Source organism: Hyperolius riggenbachi, chromosome 4, assembly GCF_040937935.1.
Source record: "Hyperolius riggenbachi isolate aHypRig1 chromosome 4, aHypRig1.pri, whole genome shotgun sequence".
Classification (NCBI taxonomy): Eukaryota; Metazoa; Chordata; class Amphibia; order Anura; family Hyperoliidae; genus Hyperolius; species Hyperolius riggenbachi.
Window position 1 is genome coordinate 199255953 of NC_090649.1, and position 20952 is coordinate 199276904.

General features: G+C 42.5%; 1 protein-coding gene across 6 annotated transcripts in view; it reads right to left on the reverse strand.

Annotated features, from left to right (window-relative positions):
- The window catches only part of LPP (LIM domain containing preferred translocation partner in lipoma), a 419710-nt gene that overhangs the window by 133033 nt on the left and 265725 nt on the right, over window positions 1-20952 (reverse strand). For all 6 annotated transcript variants that reach the window (XM_068281218.1, XM_068281216.1, XM_068281219.1 and 3 more), the window contains one exon: window positions 4823-5470. In XM_068281218.1, coding sequence (XP_068137319.1) covers window positions 4823-5470 — 648 coding nt within the window. The remainder of the gene's footprint in view (window positions 1-4822; window positions 5471-20952) is intronic.

Here is a 20952-nt window from a genome sequence, read left to right on the forward strand (position 1 = left end):
CTGCTCCACAATCTGGTGTGTTTCCTGGTAATGGTCTTTGCTGTAGATTATCCAACATTTAACCTAATCAAGATGTTCTTTCCTAGCATTACTGTACATTCACGGGCAGCTTTGCACAATTACTTGTCTTGGCTTCAAGTACTTTTTGACATTCTCAGCTGTTTTCATCAAGATTTATCTCTTGCACAGGGAACAGCAATAAGATCATGAATGCAGACATGGGAGCTTAGCTCTGAAGATGGCCAGCAATTTAAACAAGATTTTCTAGCTGTTGCTTGGACCTGACATGCCAGCATACTTCCTCGCTGTCATGTCAGCTTCTGGGAAAGGGTTTTATTTTGCAGTTCATGCTTTATGAAGACAACTCACATACTGAGGCCCATATGCAATTACTGGTTTCTCCTGAGTTTTCTTCATCTTCTGTTTAAAACAACATATTAGCACTTTGTAATTGAAAAAGTACAAAAAAGTGGATGAAAGAACTATCAAAATTATTTTGAGTACTTGCTTGCTGGTGGTTTAAAAGGCTTTTTATTCACAAGTTTGAAAATATCACCTAGGAGGAAACTCAAGAGAAAAAGGTTATTTGCATATGGGCCTAAGATTCTGGAAAATTGTGGCATCGATGCAAGTTTTTTGTCAGAGCACATAATCCATTCTCTAAGTCAGGGGTCTCAAACTCAATTTACCTGGGGGGCCGCAGGAGGCAAAGTCAGGATGAGGCTGGGCCGTATAAGGAATTTCACAATCGCGGCGCATCGCCGCCTCTGCCCGCCCCTCTCACTCTTCCTTCACAGAGAGGGGCGGGGAGAGGCGGGCGATTTGGGAGCTCTGCAGTCCTTGTTTAGCGACGGGGATGCGGCAGATTACTTGGGAGCACTGAATCGAATTATAAGGAAGCTTTTGCGGGCGAGGGCCACAAAATATTGTATCGAGGGCCGCAAATGGCCCGCGGGCCGCGAGTTTGAGACCCCTGCTCTAAGTATTCCGAATGAATGGGAAGAACAGAAGGGATGCTTTACAAATACTGGGTACAAAGGTAATAAAAAGCCCTCAATTTTACTAGAGTTAGCAATCTGATTGGTTACAATAACACTAGTACTTTTTTTTTTAACAAGACGTTAGGTGGCCACTAGGATTTTACTGGTTTCATATTAGAAACACATTTCAACATATGGAGGCAGTGGCAAGTATACTTACCGTATATACTCGAGTATAGGCCGAGATTTTAGGACCAAAAAAGTAGTCCAAAAGTGGGGGTCTCGGCTTATACTCGAGTCCCCCCCATGCATGGCATGAAATAAGTGTCCCCCTAAGTGCCCCCGAATTCAGGTAATCTGTGTTCCCCGGTGCGGCTGCAAGGTTTGTGAGTGACGCCTGCATCTTCCGCTCCCCCTCGAGATTCCCTCCCCCCGCACCACAGCAGAGCGCACTGTGTTCACTCACCTGTCCACGGTGACTGCAAGGATGTGGCTACAAGGTACCTGAGCGGCGGCTTCATCTCCCCCCTCCCTGTCCGAGCGTAGCGCCGTATGCCGGCTGCGGATGAAGAGCAGCGCACAGTGCCCCCCCCCCCCCTATCCGGTCCACGCCGCCTGTCCGAATCCCATCTCCATGCCGTATTTAATTATGCGCGACAGTGCATGACATCACAGAGATGAGACTCCGACAGGCGGCACGGACCAGCGAGGGAACGCTGTGCACCACTCCCCATCCGGCACCAACACAACGCTCCGCTCGGACAAGGGAGGAGAGACCCGGGGGGTGAGCAGAAGATGGAAGCGCCGCTCACATAGGTTCTAGCCACATCATTACCATCACCGTGAACCGGTGAGCGAACGATGTGCACTACTCTTCTTATTTCCGCTCTGGCAGAGGAAGGGAGCGGCAGATGCAAGTGCTTTTCACACACATTGCAGCCATATCATTACTGTATTCCACCTGCACATTACTGATGAGGCACCGGAGGGGCACAGATGCAGTGCACTCAGGAGCACCTAGGAGACATGGCTGTATGTTACGTATGATGGGGGGGCAACTCGGGGTACACGATTGTCACGTGTCGCTCATATAATACTGCCAGCATATGGTGGAGGGGGCACTTGGGAGACACAGATGTCACTTACATGCAGTCTGGCATACTGTATCTACTCATGAGGTGAAGAGGTTTTTACAGTGTGAAGTGCTCTGTAAAATGTTTGCATGGTATTTTCTGTAATGACCTGTTCTGAGGTGACTGTCGCTGTCATCAGTTGCATATGTTTACCTGCCATGGTGTTAGCCTTTATACAACAGTTAACCCATTTAGAGATTCTGAGTACGTTTGTGGTTTTATGGTTACCATTATTGCAGTCTGCTGATTTTATTCTGCTGTAAGTGGTGTTGTGGCATTTCCTACCCCGGCTTATACTCGGGTCAGTCAATTATTCCAATTATTTAGGTTGAAAGTTGGGGGGTCGGCTTATACTCGGGTCGGCTTATACTCGAGTATATACGGTACCTTCCAAAGCAACATTAACATGATTGCCATGTCTATGCTACTGATATGCTACGGTACAACAAAGTAGAAGTCTGACTTGCCCACCACTAAATCCAAAGAGGAGAGGAAAAACCTTTACTGCACTGGCAAGAGCATGAAAAGATCATTTTGTCCGCAATTTTGCTTCTCCGCATCATTTATATTCAAGGATCATCTAAACTGCTATTAAAACTTCGCTCAAGTTTACTGGTTTAGTTATGTTCTAAAGCAGTTGTCCTCAAGCTAAGGCCTGTGGGCCAGATGTGGCCCCCTGAAGCTTTTTTTACCGGCCCCCCATACACAAAATGTATTATAGATGCGGTCAGCTACATCTTTAAATAATGGCTTTCCACATATAGGGCTTGATTCACAAAGCCGTGCTAACTGTTTAGCAGGGGCGTGCTAAACAGTTAGCACGTGAAGTGGCGTTCGCGGACTTTTGCGCGTGCAAAGTGCCGTGATTCACGCAATCGCTGACTTTTGCGTGCGCAAAAGTCTGAAAACGCGTGAATCACGGCACTTTGCGTGCGCAAAAGTCCGCGAACGTCACTTCACGTGCTAACTGTTTAGCACGCCCCTGCTAAACAGTTAGCACGACTTTGTGAATCAAGCCCATAGAATGAAGCCAGACAGCAGTAGTTCGCTGGTTTCCAATCAAATTCCACATCAGGTGACACTGCTGTCCAACATCATTTTATGTATACTTCGGCCCCCCAGCAGTCTGAAGTATGTTGACCCGGCCTTCGACCCAAAACGTTTGGGGACCCCTGTTCTAAAGTGTACCTGAATTGACCTTCAAGGAACACTATCAATACCCAAGTGTTCTAAAATGACAATGTACAAATAATGTCTAAGTAGCTGTGTAAACATTTTACTTTTCATGTTAAATATCAGTGGCAAAAGCTGTAATTCATTGAGTGTAGGATTTAGCACTACTGGAACAAATCATTCGCAAAAGGGGTGTCTGCTTCAATGCACAGCCAGTGTTTTTTTTTTTTTTTTTTTGCATATTAGACTACACAGTATTTTTCTCTGAAATCAAAAAAGTATGAAAAGCTGTGGTCAGGTTTCACACACAATGTTTATAACAAGTTACATTTCCTCTGCTATCTTGCAGACAGTTAAGAGACACAGGGAGCTGCCAGTGAGAGCTTTCTCACACACAGGGTAAGCAGATGTAGTGTGAGGGAATTCCCCCCTCTCCTCATGGTTCACTCTGCCATCAGATATGGCCAGACTTGCCGTCAGTTAAGAGTGAAAGGAATTTGACACAACAAACAAAAAAGATTAGCAAGTGAAATGTATACATCATTTACCAGCACTTCAGGAACTCTATCAATCCCAGGTTAAAAAAAAACCATGGTAATCAATAGTGTTACTTTAACCTGCATAAGCTAAAGGTTTCCCCATACAGAGAAGATTGTGTATTCACCCACCACATCCCCCCCCCCCTAGCTTTCTTTGCTAGTATAAGTTCAGTAAACTAGGCTGGACATTTCCAAGTAATCCCTGGAGCAGTCACCTGAAGCTTCAGCAGGAAGAACAGCCATATGGTGCCCATCTCTACTCATGTAATACCAGTGAGGGGAAGGTGGATGGGTATTTGTACCACAGCGTGGGCTGGGTTCTGCAGCATACCAGTATGTCTCTCCTTCCTGGAGGACTGCGTAATTTGCCCAGAGCGTGATTACTGTACTACACTAACAAGATTGGAGCAGAGAATAATGTGGTGGGAGAGCTCACTGAACCCCTCTTGGTGGGGCCACGTTCAACTTATTAAACATAAAGCACCTGCAGGTACACTTTAGACTCAGAGTTATGAAAAAAGTGCATGATAAGTAACATACTCTTATTTTGATTTCTAACAAAATGTAAAGCACAGTTCAGGAAAAAATTGTATAACTAACGCTCGCACTTGGCAATATGTAAGTGTCTAAAATGTTTGTATGAAAAATGTATTTTATCTTGTCTTGCCATTACAATAACTAATAGAGAGATTGCAATCACATTGTCAACCCTTCTGGGAGGAGGAACAAGTTCCAAGCACAAGCTCAGCACATGCACAGGCATGCCTTCCCTCCCAGAAGGCACAGTGGTTCAACTTTATTCAAAACGGAGCTTCAACTTTATATTGTGTCAAATACACATACTGTTGGAAATGTGTAATAAATTCCTTGATTTCACTAATAACATTGGTGTACTATATAATATATGAGGTGAAAAAGCTTGACGTGACCCAAGAAATTATTAATGTATAATATTTAGCTGCTGTTTTACATTTGTTTCATCTTAGGCTAGACCTACCTTTGGTTGGGGTGGTGGCGGTGGGATATAGGGTTGATCAGTTATATAGGTCTTCTTACTGTTGGGAGGTGGATAGGCTCCCGGAGGCTGCTGACCTACAGCAGGTGATGCAGTATACATAGGCTCTGGCTTCCACCCTCCTTGGTGTGAATAAGGGATCTCAGAATTGTTTCGTCCTCCATATGTCTGTGTTGGTTGATAATAAGGATCTTGATACTTCACCTGGTTACCCTGGGAATAGCCATAGCCAGGGTCTACATAACGAGAAGGCTGTGGGGGAATATACTCAGGCTCACGAGGAATAGCAGATTTTTGAGGTTGATAGTACTGGTTTGGAGAAGTGTTGTAAGGCTGTCCCGGTTGTGGACCAGGAGGAACATACTGAGGACTAGGCTGAGCAGACTTAACATTGTATGTTGGTCGGTTAGGAGTGGAGGCAGTGGCATATGGTGCAGGAACAGGTTGAGGCCTCTGTGAACCAGGAGATCCAGCAGGGGCTGGTTGGGATGTGGACTGTGGTAGAGGTTTGGCTGCAGACTTCTTTGTTGCTGTCAAAGGAGGTTGATTTGGTATAATCATCCTTTTATGACCTGTTACTGGAGTTCCTGCAGAAGGGTGTGTCAATGTCCCAGTCGTGGATCCCGAACCCTACAATAAGAAAAAACAAAACTGTTAAACATAATTGTATGCGTGCATAAAATGTGATACAGTAGTATCTAATGATGGCAATACACCATACAATTTTCATTTTTTGGGATTTTCTGTTAGATAATTTCTAACATGTTGGAAATTGTCTATCTGGCAGGTAAATCTAACCACCTATCTGCCTAGCAATTAGGCATTGTTCTACTCAGCAGGAGAGAACCAGAAGACAATGCACCAGAGATAATGACCAGTCTCTACAGAAATTAAAGTGAACCTCCAGACTAAAAATCGACTCAGCAGCACTTAAAAGGCCTGGTGTTTCTTTAACAGTTTCACAGCATCAGAACTTTGTTTCTCTTATACAAGCCTCATTTTTAGCTGCACAGAAGAAAACTGCCCGGGCTTTTTCCCCCTGATGCTGTGCAAGGCATGATGGGATTTCTGATGATGTTGTTCTCATTCTGCTGTTTTGGTGCAATTTGTTTTTTTTTTTACATTTTGAATTTGACATTTGAAGCCTAGCGCATGCAGCTGGGAGGGGTTAATCAGAACAAAGGACAGTTGGAACTGTGTCTCATGCTCCTTGTCACCTCCTTTCAGCCAAAAAGATGGCTGCCCCATGACAAAGATGGCAGCCCCCATGAATCACAAATATTTGCCTGTTCTTTTAAAACCGGGTGGGTAACAAATTATATTACCTATCTATTGTAATTAACATAACTAATGTAACTTAATGACGGTATGTTTGTTTAAGCTGAAGTTCCCCTTTAAAATGTATGTAATGAGACTAGTATTTATCCAGAATTTACCGATCCCAGTTGCTGCCAGCTATCTAATGCTGGGAATACACCATATAATTTTCTGTTTTTCTGGTATGCTGGGAATACACCATACAATTTTTCTGTTAGATTTTCTGTTAGATTTACTGTAATTAGATTAAAGGGGAATTTCAGCTTCAACAAACATACTGTCATTAAGTTACATTAGTTATGTTAATTACAATAGATAGGTAATATAATTTGTTACCCACCCGGTTTTAAAAGAACAGGCAAATATTTGTGATTCATGGGGGCTGCCATCTTTGTCATGGGGCAGCCATCTTTTTGGCTGAAAGGAGGTGACAAGGAGCATAAGACACAGTTCCAACTGTCCTTTGTTCTGATTAACCCCTCCCAGCTGCATGCGCTAGGCTTCAAATGTCAAATTCAAAATGTAAAAAAAAAAACAAATTGCACCAAAACAGCAGAATGAGAACAACATCATCAGAAATCCCATCATGCCTTGCACAGCATCAGGGGAAAAAAGCCCGGGCAGTTTTCTTCTGTGCAGCTAAAAATGAGGCTTGTATAAGAGAAACAAAGTTCTGATGCTGTGAAACTGTTAAAGAAACACCAGGCCTTTTAAGTGCTGCTGAGTCGATTTTTAGTCTGGAGGTTCACTTTAACCATGCAATCATGCAACACGCAATAACCTAAAGTGTATCTGTGAAGCACAAATTTAGTAGGTTTTTATTACGTATCAAAATCAGAAATATCACATTGATGAAAGTATTCAGACTAATTAAATTTAGCTCTGGTGTATCCTATTTAATCGGTTATCAATGAGGTGTTCCTACAACTTGTTTGGAGTTCGACTGTAGGCAATTCAGAAAAGGATCACAATTGTCTATAAAAGGCATTCTAGTTGAGTTTGTTTATGCCTCACAGGATGCTCATAAGAAAATGAATTATTTGGAGATTGCTAAACAAATGGTAAATATTTACTTCTCAGTTTCCAAAAAGGTTAAATGCCACTATTTGCAAATCATTTAAAACTGACCAATTCAAATATGCATATTTTGAATTTGATATGCGCAAAATGTTTCAAAATAGTTAGGACAGGATCATGTTTACAAGTGTGTTGCATCATCTCTTTTAATAACATTCTGCAAACATTTGGGAAACGAAGAGGCCAAGTGATGTAGTTATGAAAGTGAAATGTTGTCCTATTCTTGTGCAGTATAGGATTTCAGTTGTTTAAAGTGAACCTCCGGACTAAAAATCGACTCAGCAGCACTGAAAAGGCCTGGTGTTTCTTTAACAGTTTCAAAGCATCAGAACTTTGTTTCTCTTACCCAAGCCTCATTTTTAGCTGCACAGAAGAAAACTGCCCAGGCTTTTTTCCCCTGATGCTGTGCAAAGCATGATGGGATTGCTGATGTTGTTGCTCTCGTTCTGCTGTTTTGGTGCAAATTTTTTTTTTTTTTTACATTTTGAATTTGACATTTGAAGCCTAGCGTGTGCAGCTGGGAGGGGTTATCAGGACACAGGACAGTTGGAACTGTGTCTCCTGCTCCTTGTCACCTCCTTTCAACCAAAAAGATGGCTGCCCCCATGACAAAGATGGCAGCCCCCATGAATCACAAACATTTGACTGTTCTTTTAAAACAGGGTGGGTAAAAAATTATATTACCTATCTATTCTAATTAACATATCTAATGTAACTTAATGACAGTATGTTTGTTTAGGCTGAAGTTCCCCTTTAACATTTCGAAGTCTTCTTTGTCATTTTCTATTTAATAGCATGCTAAATGCTTTCAACAGGTCAGGCAAATGTAGCACATGGACTTTTTTGTTTGGCACAATGGAGCCATGCTGCCATAATAAAAGTAGCATAGGAAAGAGACTGGGTGGCAGGATATATTGCTCAAAACTCAATTTGTATGGTTTGTAGTGTACTTCCACAGTTGTACTAGTTACTTAATTCACAACTAGGATGCCAAATACCCTCAAGCCTTACTCTTTACTAGTAGTGCAGAAGGTGGGCATGGCATCAGATGGACAAATCAGGTAGGGTAATGGTGCGATCACATGAGGCAGAGCAAGTGGGCATGAGTGGCAGGGGAGAAACTGCATTTTCGTGGCAGTGTAAAGATAAAGGCGCAGAGCCGAAAGGATGAAAGAATGGTAGGTAAGTTTGCAAAGGGAATGAAAACATTGCAATCTTACAACACTCAACTAATAGAACACAGCAGTACATGCATCCAGCTACATTTAAGTGGTCAGCAGGTGCTCGTCAGCCAATCAGGAAGCACTGTCATACACCCTTTACCTGCCATACCACATCTAGCAGCCATTAGCATTGAGGTGGGAGGCTTCAGTTGGACGCCATCGCAAGATTGCGTCGCTAGCAGGACCGCCCCGTGCAGGCATCCTTCCCACAGGGGTCCCTCCCTAACCGCTCACCTGTCCGCCATGTCCTAGAGCTGAAAGAAAACGTTTAAAAACACACGATTGGTTGTTTTGGCCGGGGCCCCAAGGCCAACATGCGATACCTGGAGGGGAGTGCAGGTGGGCCTGGACCTCTCACACCCAGGCTCTGGACCTCTCACATCCAGAAAACCCACCAACACTGCCTCCATACTGAATGCTAAATTCAACACACAAGCAATAGAACACAGCAGTACATGCATCCAGCTACATTTAAGTGGTCAGCAGGTGCTCGTCAGCCAATCAGGATGCACTGTCATACACCCTTTACCTGCCATACCACATGGGAGGGATGCCTGCACGGGGCGGTCCTGCTAGCGACGCAATCTTACAATGGCGTCCAACTGAAGCCTCCCACCTGAATGCTAATGGCTGCTAGATGTGGTATGGTAGGTAAAGGGTGTATGACAGTGCATCCTGATTGGCTGACGAGCACCTGAGAACTGCTGGCTGATTAGAGCCACTAGAGGTGGCCATACACTCGTTAGATTAGCAGCAGATAGATCAACAGATAGATTTCTGATCTATCTGATGTGTTTAGGACCATTTTTTACTAGAAACAGATTTCCAATAGATTTCAGTTTGAAATCTACTTTAAAATCGATGTGATGGCATATTTTTGCCTTTAGATTTGCATTGGGGCCAATGCAAATTTATAAGCAATCTCTTCAGATCGATTTTGATTTTCCACCCTGGCCAATGGATTGAATTCGATCGAAATTGATTGAAATTGGCCACAAATCGATTGAATCGGCAAACTATTTACAATCGATCGATCGTTAATCGGCTGAGTGTATGGGCCCCTTAGGGAAGAATTGATAAGGCAGATCTCAGCCTACTGAAGTCACTTGCATTCCTCACAAAACAGATAAAAATAAAAAAAAGTGTGTTGAGTGCATCTACTGCTCGCTTCTCACCCTTTTCACCTTCCTTTGCCAAAGCAGAAATACTCAGACAAGACGAGTGCCCACTTTTGTACAAGTCTGCTGGGAAGAGTTGTGCAAAGTCTTTGTCAGTGCAAGTATTCAGGTTTGTTAGTGGTGTGTTTCCTATAAGATGCATGCATGAAAACACTATTGCTCCCTTCCATACGCTTCTCCACTCATTATGCATCATAGATCATAGATCATATGACTGATCAGATAGTATGCTATTAAAAAATAAATTAAGCTGCAAAACCACAATCAAAACAAAGCAAAGTGAACATCAGAAAGCAATGGAGGAATAAAAGCACATTTAACAATAGCATTCTTCAACACAACACATAAAAGCCTTTGGTGGTAACAGACAATGAAAGGCCTTATAACACCAAATTTAAGTGCAGTCATCTCCTTGGCAACAGTTAAAAAACATCTTCCTTTTAATGTGGCCTTAGGTTCCAGGGACGCTATGTACCAAATCACGTCTTTACCGCTGAAACACATTCCTCTAACGTTGGGCAACACACAAAAAAAAAAAAAGAAAAAAGAAAAAAAGAATAGGCTTATGATATCACTCTGTTGACTGCATTTATCAGCAAGTGGCTTAGCAAGAACTACTTTGCAGTGCTATAAACTAATATACCATATAATATGTGATTACCTCTGTAAACAAAGAGTGACAAGCCTACTTGATCAGAAATACAAAAACACAGCAGGCAAAGGATATCTGCAAAAACCCCCCCCAAAAAAACTACCTTTTCTATTCAGATATGTACAGGTTTTAGGCTTGGGAAGATTAATGAATACAACGGCTGGAAATCGGACACTATACTATCCAGACATTTCTGAAAAATAACGGTTTTGGGTTGACAGCAGACAAAGCTAATTTAACTGCACTTATATCATTTAAGTAGCACTTCTTTTGACAACGTTTTCAGTTTCACTCATACAGTTTTCAGACCGCCTGTTTTCATTTTTAAAAGATTGAAGAACATAACATCTGGCAAGTATACGTACGTATTACCAACAAACATCAGTTGCTGACCCTCCCAGATGTGCATGTCACTGTTAACCATACTACCATGGGAACTACCTCAAGCCCTCTGTCTGGGTGTCACCCTGGACTTCGCACTCTCCACCCCCCACATCTAAAAACCTCACAAAGTCCTGCAACTTTCACCTCTGCAAAATCCGCCCTTTCCTGACCTCTGTCACCACCAAACTCCTCATCCATGCCCTCAGAATTTCCCGCCTTGACTACTGCAATGCCATTCTATCTGAACTCCCTATGACCTGAATTGCCCAACTGCAGTCTGTCATGAATGCAGCAGCCAGAATTATCCTCTCCTCCCATTGCTCCACCATGGTGGCTCCCCTCTGTGTATCCCTTCACTGGCTTCCTATCCAGTCCAGAATCAGATTCAAGATACTGTATCTGGCCTACAAATCTGTTCACAAAACCTGCCCAACCTACATTTCCAATCTTACTCAGAGGTACACACCTAGCTGCTCACTCCGCTCCTCCAACGAACTTCGCCTTACCGCCACCGCATCACCCAGTCCCAATGCACTCCTCCAGGACTTCTCAAGAGCTGCTTCAACACTATGGAACGCCCTACCCCCCCCCCATTAGGGTTGCCTCCTTCCTTCAACATCTTGAAGAAGGCCCTCAAAATGCACCTTTTCATTCTAGCCTACGCCTCCCCAACCACCCCCCCCTTCTCCCCCCCCCCCCACACACACACACTGGTGCTCTAAACCCACTGCTGACCTAAGTCCCCTACCTTCATGTCCCTACCTTTCCTTCTGTAAATCTTGAATTGAAAAGAAATGTAAAACATTGTATGGTATGCGGTTGCCTTAAAGACCTCTTCCAACCATAAAAAAGTCTGAATTGCAATACATATACAGTATGTAGTATATGCACTGTGTACAGTTAGATGAACATATTAAGTTTACATCTGGGACATCATAGTGGATAACACAACTCACATTTATATCTGTAAGTAGCACTTCCTTATTTCTCCTGGAGCTGAAGCCTTGCTAAAGCATTGTGCTCTCCTCTTTAGCCTGGTTAACTCCCCTGCCCCTCCCCCCCTGCTCTCTGCCCGCCTGGATCAAATTACTTCTCTTTTCACAGTGTGTAGGAGAGAGAAGAGACAGGAAAACTACTGCAGCCTATCTTATGTCTGTTTGCTATATTTCTTATTTCAAATGTCTGTCTGCCTGCCTAGATTAGATCACATGGACATGAGGGGTGGAGTTACGACATCGATCCCCCAGCATCCATTGCCCCTATGGTTGGGAAAGAAAAAAAAGGCCAGGGCAAAATTTCACACTGGGGGCGGAGATTTTACGACCATATGTGGAATACGGACCCTGAGGGTGAGAATATCACACTTTATCATGTGTGATTTTATATATCTTGGCAACTTATTAGGTTTAAAGCAAACTGTAATTTATAATGTAGGTACTCTAAGACAGAAGGGGTTAAGTGTAACCCATATGCAAAAGCACTGGGACTTGTCAAATCGCGCAAGGGTTATTCTATCCCTTTATCAGATGACTTATACTCACAGTTTAGGAAAAAGCTGTGAGTGTAAGTATGTGTAAGAGTAATATGTAATGAGTATAGCTGCTCTTATGAGAGATTCCAGAACATGGAAATATTGCCTTCATTCGAACATTTATCTTTTTGGGTGTGATATACTGTGAACTGAGCATTTTGAACATGGATTGGTACTGGAACATGGATTATGAAAATGTTCCACAAAAAATGCATTGAATACTTGCATCTTCAGAGTTTAAATTACCAATCCCGATGCACTGAGTTCAACAGCAAAAAATAAACATTTGGATCATTGTCTCCATTATCCTTGTGGCATCTGGATGGAGTGTAAAACTCAGCCTAAAAAAAAGAAATCTGTTTGCTGCTTGTTGGGAAACAAAGGGAGAATGTACCGATACATGCATCTCTTACCCGATTCACACAAATTGGATCAGCTGTTTGTGTGAATCAGTGGACTGGCTTGGCTTGCTAGATCCTGCATCGGTGAGTGAGTGCAAAGGGGGTTTTAGAGTGTTTATGAACTTTTCCTCATCATCTCTTACCTGCCAGCTGAATTTGTCTATGACCCCTTCATGCCACCTACACATTCAACTACTGGCCAAAGAGTGGGGAATCACTGGCTGTGTCTGTAACAATACCTTGTCACAAAGATGCAGCAGTTTCAAATACAAGGGCCCCTTTGTAGTTCATTGAACTGATCCAAATTCTCTATTAGCCTGCACAGAGCTGTCTATATCATGGAACGAGTAGAACAGAATATTAACAAATAAAACTCTTTTCTTTAAACCACAGTATAGAGACAGACAACAACAGAGCTGTATTTTCATCTGTCAGTTTTTAAAGTATGTGTGTTACTATAGTCACATAATATACTAAAATCACTTTTCATTTTGCTCATACATTTAAACAAGAAGTCACTAGTATAGTAGACCATTGAGGGGAGTGACGGACATGGTTAAGTTTAGGCACTTAGAAAGGGTTAGACATTAGGTGGGGGATAGTTGTCTTTTTCAGGTACTTACAGGGAGGTTAGGCATTAATAGTGGATGGTTAAAGGTTTAATAGGTGCTGATAAGAGCATTCTAAAATATCAGTAATTTAAATTACCAACATTACTATCAGCAGCACTACCCGGCGCCCAACTGAGGTGGTGGCGCTGCAATATGTAGGCTTATGTAAGTTATGTTTTAGCCTTGGGCCCGTTTCCACTTGTGCGGTATCGCCGCCGATTCCCTGCTGACAAAATCGCATGCAGGTGCAATTCCGCATGCGTATTTTACCGCGATTTCGCATAGGTTAGTATTGATACGATTTTAACCATGTCACTGCCTGTGTGATTTAACATTACTTTCTGTGCGAAATCGCGGTAAAATACGCATGCCAAAACCGCATGCGATTTCCCTATTAAATACATTAGCGCCGATTCGCATAGCGGTGTGCGCTATGCGAATTCTGCGGGGTCTACGTGCAGATTTTTTTCTGCACAGAAAAAACTCAGAAATTCTGACAAATGGAAACAGGCCCATCCACTTGTATTGTCTATGCGAATCTGCATGCAGGAAACGCATGCAGATTCGCTCTAGTGGAAACAGGCCCTTAATCTCATTCCTTGCATGCAAGGATATTCAGTTTATTTCAAATTCAGGTGTGTGTAATTTATTGCAACGATTGTAGTTTGTAAACTGCAAATCATTGCCATTGGCTTTAAGAATTTCATCAAATTTCTGACCACAATTTGACATGAAAATACTTTACTTTTCTATTAGTTATGTATATATTTTTTGCATGATGTAATGTAAGCAAGAGAGGTCTGACTGCACTGGGAAAGCTTTAACATCTGGTGGAAGCAGATATTAGTGAGGCATGACAGAATCATGACTTGATTCTGCAGAATGCACTGAGCTGGAGTGATGTTGCTACAGCAACGAGGTGTGCTACATTAAGCTGCATCGTACTGCAGATGTTCTGTATGTATGAATCATGTTTTACAAGAACATTATGTGGAAGTTGCCTATTAATGCTGAACCAAGCCATGTAAAGCCAAATTAAAAGGCAGAGTACTGACCAGCTATTTAAAACCCTTATGTACAACATGTCCTGTCATGAGCCACAACAGAAGATATACTTGGTCTTTACTGACCTAAGACTTGGTTTACACTTGCAGGCATTGCAGCTGCACTTCTGTCATCACCCACATGTTGTGCCATTGAAGGAAACAGCAGTGCCTCTAATGCTGCACACTGCTGTATGCATTTTTAATGTACAGCAGACGCATTGCCATTCCACTGAAATGTCACAGCTTCTGAGGTACTTCAAAGTTTTCACCATCCTCCAGTCACATGGTCTTTATTCATCCAATGGTAGGTTGTACCCACAGCTCTAATACAAGAGTGCAAAAGAAGCCCAGATGGATGTGGTCCTTTTTCATAAAAAAATACCATACTTTACAGATTAAAGAAAATGAAAAAAAAAAAAAAAAAAAATACCTTTTGTGCAGCCCTGTTCGGCACACCCTACAGACTGTCACCATGCCGCAGCCCGTGGCTGTAGACTCCCTGGTTTTACAGGGTTGCAAACTCACCTAAATTCATCCCGTGATTACCACATGTGTTTTCTGCTTTCCACAGTGGGACAGTAACAAAATCATTCAGCTTCCAGGAAAAAGGGCTAGGTCATTTTGCAAACCATCATTACCATTTACTCCATGCCATTCTTTCACTCATCTCTGCTCTGTTTGCAAAATGTAAGGTTTCTTACAAAAAGGCAAGATTGACATCAGTAGACGATAAACCCTTAAAGTGGACCCAAATTAAAAATACAAGATTTCAGAAATAAATTCTGAGGTACAAAGGGTGTAGAGTCGGCACTGCTGAAAACTGTATATTTATTCCACAGGTGGAAAAACATTACATCACGTGCAGATAAGAAGAGGTACACATACCATGTATTGAAGGCTGTGAGCTGGTAGTGGGTGCAGGTTTAGCCTTACAGCCGTTTCGCGCTTACTATGCGCTTCTACGGAGGCTGTTCTAATTCTATTTTCTAAAGTATAATAATAAATAGCAGGCGTTTTTTCAGCTGCATGATGACAAATATAAAATATTTTACATTTATTGGAGGAACCCCTCCCTTCCTTTCAAATTGCCGGGAAAAAATCCGGCAAACTGGTGGAGTAGGTGGTGTCTGGCAAAGGAGGAATTGCTAATGGCTGCCCCCAGTATAATCTTAGTTTTGAAAAGAGAAGGGTGAAAAGCATGCACTGAAATGCTCATAGGCTTGAAATAGTGTTTATTTATCTTTGTATGTGTCAGAGTGATGCAACTTAATATTTTTAATTAAAGAAATGTTTGGTTTGGGTCCACTTTAACTCAAAATATCCCCCTTGGCATCAACCCATGCAATAGCAATGGACTTTGCAACTTATAATGTATAGTGGGAACATTGGTTTGCGAGCATAATTTGTTCTGTAAACATGCTTGTAATCCAAAGCACTCTTATATCAAAGGAAATTTCCCCATAAGAATTAATGGAAACCCAGTTGATTTGTTCCACAATCCAAACACAGTTATAGTAAAATAAAAATGTAAACAAGACTTTCACTATAACTAACAGAATCATTGCCATCTGTTGGCTTGCCCCAATCTTTTTTTTGTGTGGCTTTAACACGGAACTTATCCAATCACAGTTTGAGGATTTAATTGAAATGTGACTTTGCAGTCTCTACACTCAGATTAAGTACAATCCTGCAGCACCAAAGGGAGAAGAACTATTGTCTCAATTGTGATGACAAGACGCATGCATTTTTTTTTTTTGCTTGTATATCAAGTCACAATTTCACGAAATGCTCTCAAACCAAGTTACTCTCAATCCAAGGTTTTACTGTAGTAGGCAAAGAAGACAATAACTGGCTAAAGGTAACCATTAATGGTAAAATCTCTTGAACAACTGACGGCATGATCCATCAGATGCTGCTATTAGTGACAATCGAACAATCGCTCTATCAAACGTTTTGTTTAGATTGCATATTTTCCCCTCAGTTGGTGGGCCTGAACAGTTGTTTCCAATCGGTTGCACTGATTGGATTGGACGGTCAATTGTTCGGGAGATTGGATCATTAATGGGCATCTTAAGACCTATGAAAGGGACACTGCCTGCATGCTACCGATATCTATAGCTGGATGATTGGCTTCATCAGCTATATAAGAGAAATTGCGTGTAATGATTGGTAGAACAGACTAGATAATTATACAAGACCGCCTGTTGAGGTCTCTGGTGAAGCGGCGTTCCTGCGACACATACGTCAGACCCAAGGGTGGCTGATTGGGTTTGGTGCTGGGGCTTACTTTCAGGTACACTTCTCATCATGGCCTTGGGCAGCACGGTAGTTTTCTGCCATTTTGCCAATCATATACACTGGTTGTTCCCTGCACAGGGAACCCCGTTTAGGATTTTTTCACACTAATTAATTTGGGATATTTGATGTTAGACTCGCTGAACTACACAAGGCACACATTACAGGCATGCAGTATCAACATTTTTACTGTTAGTACCCTTTGCGACTGTGGTTACCGTCCCTCAGCTACAACCCTGCCCTCAGACCTTACATTTTTACAGCAGAACTATAGCCTGTGTACTTTGCAGTAAGAATCTCCTCTTACACTCTTTAATGTCAGGTTCCTCACTGTGTTGGAGAATTGCTTTTATGGTGTCTTATCATTGCTATTATCTTATTAGATGCCAGGAATAAAAGTTTAAGTTGCTGAATCACTCTGGTGAGAGCACTATGCAAAGCAGAACTGCCTGCTCATTGTGTCTTATTGTAGTGTATTGTGCCATCACTAGGCACACTGAAGTGCAGACACTGAGTGGCTTCTCAATGGACACGCTTGTCAGCAGCTGGTCTTGCTAAGTGGCAGCAGCTCTAGAGAGAATGCTGTAATTAACTGAGATAGCAGTCCTCCTCTGAAAACAGCATGTAGAAATGGAAGGGGGATATAGCCAGAAAGGTGGCGTTTTGCTATGCTCAGACCAGATTTTCTGGAGGTTCTTCTGGCCTAAAGAATATTCAGGATTCTGCAAACCTAGCGTGTAATTATAAAAAACAAAAACACACACATACACTAGTAGATGACAAGCCCAAGATAACCAGCATAAAGGCTGGAACAAATGAGTTATAGACACGGTTCCCAAATTGTGTGCTGCAAACTGTACAAGAGGCAATTTCTGCTCTGTGCTACAGATGCTGTGTAATCCACAACAGCTATAAGCAGCTGTGTGATCAAAGTAGACAACTGCAGAAATGCAAACATCATATCAACAAAAGTTGATTCCAACGATACCTGTACATGGTTTATTGTAAGCTTTCGAAACGTTCCTTTTCTTCTTCAGGCATTATACAGAACTGGATCAGAACCATACAGTTCTGATCCAGTTCTGTATAATGCCTGAAGAAACATAACGTTTCGAAAGCTTGCAATAAACCATGTACAGTTAGTCATTAAAGGTATCACTGGAATTAACGTTTGTTGGTTTGATGTCTGCATTTCTGCTCCTCGACTAACACCGGACCACACTTCACTTGCTAGACAACTGCAGGTGATTTTGGACCATATCCTACAGATAGAATGATAACACAGCAGTCATGGGCTAGCTCTGTCTGTAACACTGCATATAATTCAAATTAAAATAATAATTTAAAAGAAAATGATAACTATGAGGTATTATGATAACTTCATAGATTTTATAGATAACCAAGCACACAAGTTACCCAGCTAAGCGGTTGTCGCCTGGCCTGTGTTTGCTGTGTGACACACTGTTCTACCAGTCCATATTTATCCTTGTCAAACAGTGAATGAAATATGGCTGGAGGAAAATTACAGTACAGTATGTTCTGCAGCAGGTTTCAGCCTGCTGAGGATTTAATGTATAACGAGACGCAGAGACAGGAATCAATAGTGTCGAGTGTGCTGATGTCAAATGCAGAAATGTCACTCGGGGGAAAGCAAAGCTGACCGAGAGTTATGAGAACATAATACAGTACAGGGAATAGTGTGACAAGCTGCTCTGAAATAGGATGCAACAGTACGACTTGTCAAAGCTTCTTCATGTCCACAGCAAGTAGCATGCAGAAAAGACTCCTCCACCTTCTACAGGCAGCTTGTAGTAACATAATGCAACCACTAAGTACAGGTAAAAAAGCTGCAAGGCTAATTTACAACTGATCTGTAATGAGAGTGAAATCTATCAGTGTTGCTTAGTATTCTCACAGCATAATGTAAGAGTGAACAGAGGCGCCAGCAGGATAAAGGGTTCTAAAAGGCTTAAAATCCCTCAGGAGGTGGTTGCGGTGGACCGGCCCCCCGAAGCAGACAAGACACCGTTGGCTGACGGTGTAATGGTTAAGGGCTCTGCCTCTGACACAGGAGACCAGGGTTCGAATCTCGGCTCTGCCTGTTCAGTAAGCCAGCACTAATTCAGTAGGAGACCTTTGGCAAGTCTCCCTTACACTGCTACTGCCAATAGAGCGCGCCCTAGTGGCTGCTGCTCTGCTCTGGCGCTTTGAGTCCGCAAGGAGAAAAGCGCAATATAAATGTTATTTGTCTTGTCTTGTCTAATACTGGCGGAATCTTGTCTGCTTTGGGGAGGCGAGTCCACCACCAGCTCCTGAGGGATTTTGAGGCTTTTAAGAACTCTATATCCTGCTGGCGCCTCTGTTCACTCTTACATTATCAATATCCACCCCTGGTGGAGAGGTTGATCCCCATTTTTCCTCATCTACAGAGAGCGACATTTAATCCTGAGTGAGGACAGGTCTAATCTCCTCACCTGCCTATACAGTGGTTGCCTAGGTGGTAACTCGTGTTTGTGAGTATATACATTATATACTTTTCATTTCCAACCCCTTGTTTTGCATACTACACTATATTGGGCTATCTGTATTTCTTTTGTCTTTATTCACACAGCATGTACCACTTTATGGAAGTTGGCTTGTCCCAACTACCGCTCAAGCTTTTGGTCACATCATCTCAAGTGCCCCTCCTAATGGAGGCCACTAATGATCTTTTTCATCCAATCTTACCATTTCTATGTAATATAAGGGAGCTGCCAAAAGTATTTATTCAATATATTCACTCAATTTACTCTTCTACTGCAAAGATTTGGTAAAATTGTATGAAAAAGTGCCGGCTGCTTACCTGGTAGCAGTGTTCCGGCGAGTCCTCCAGGACGGCCCATCCTGAGATTGTGTCAGTCCCCCCTCCCAAATCGGAAACACCTTAAGAGAATTAAAATAGTTAACTGATGCAGTATAAATCCCACCTCCTCACAATCTCCCACAGTTTATGCAAAGAGAAGAACAAACAAACCACATCCCTTCATAAATAAAAGTTAAAAGTCAGGGTTGGGAACTAGGCGGCCGTCCTGGAGGACTCGCCGGAACACTGCTACCAGGTAAGCAAAGGGCACTTCCTCCCTATGTCCTCCAGGACAGCCCCTCCTGAGATTTAGCGAGAAATTTACCTTAGGGTGGGATGACTGCTTGCAGAACTTTACGACCAAAAGACTGGTCTTGACCGGAGAGGAGTTCAACTGTGTAATGCTCAACGAATGTCGAATGCCTGGACTATGTCACAGCCCGACAATCTGTTCCAAAGAGATTCCCGACCTTTCTGCCCAGGACGTCGATAAAGATCTGGTCGAGTGTGGTGTAATATGAGCAGGTGCTATTACCTGAGCTTCTGAGTAAGCAAGAGTAATAACCTCCTTAATCCATCTAGACACCGTAGCTCTAGAGACCTGAACTCCTCTTTTAGTACCTCTGAAAGCTATCAGAAGGTTAGTTGAATTTCTCCAGTCCTTGGTTCTTCCCAATGGGACAGGAAGTACAAGATGCAATACAAGTACCACCTCCTCCTCCCTATCCCAAGTGCATTGAATATTACCTTGAATCAGTAGGAGGTTTATAGTTTGATTTAGGTGGGTATATCCATTTGTTGTGAAGGCTACGCGGAAAACCAATTACCGGTAACCATAATTATTGGCTTCCGCTTGCCTCCACAATAGGTCAACAATGAGAGAATATTACCTCTTCTCAGGGCAGGACCACTCCAAGGATTGATTTCTTGGTAAATCCAAAACGATAGAGCTTTATGAACCTGACATAAGAGGCCCATGTGGTAGCTTCACAACTGTGAAACAACCTGGCAGAATTCTGCCCAGTAATAGGAGGCAGCCCTAGTAGAATGTACTTCCACGGTCTCTGGATAAATGTTATACTTCATTTTAACCAATTACTGAGTGTTCTCAGATATATACAGTATATCGTTTCGGTATACTGAAACCGAACAGAAGTTCTGTTTAGATAAAACCATAATTATCTCCCTCCAGTGAGCTTAATTCTTCCTCTTTTTTAAAAAATTAGAACATAAGGAAGGGATACAAATCTCCCGATCCTTGTGGAAATCAGACCTAACTTTCGTAGAAATAAGAGCGGTAACCTGAAATCAATTCTATTCTTCAGGACAGAATTGGATGGTGGTTAAATGTATAGGGCCTGTATTTCTCCAATACACCTGGCCGCCGCTGTCACCACCAAAAAACATGTAGGGACTAAGTCCTTAATAGAAACTTCATGCAAAGGTTCAAGAAAGACATAAGAGAGGCTTCTGTATAGCGATAGCCTTACTGTTTCAGACGAATGACAGCCTCAGTTCAGGATGAGCAGACCACTCCTTCAGGTACCGAGATGCC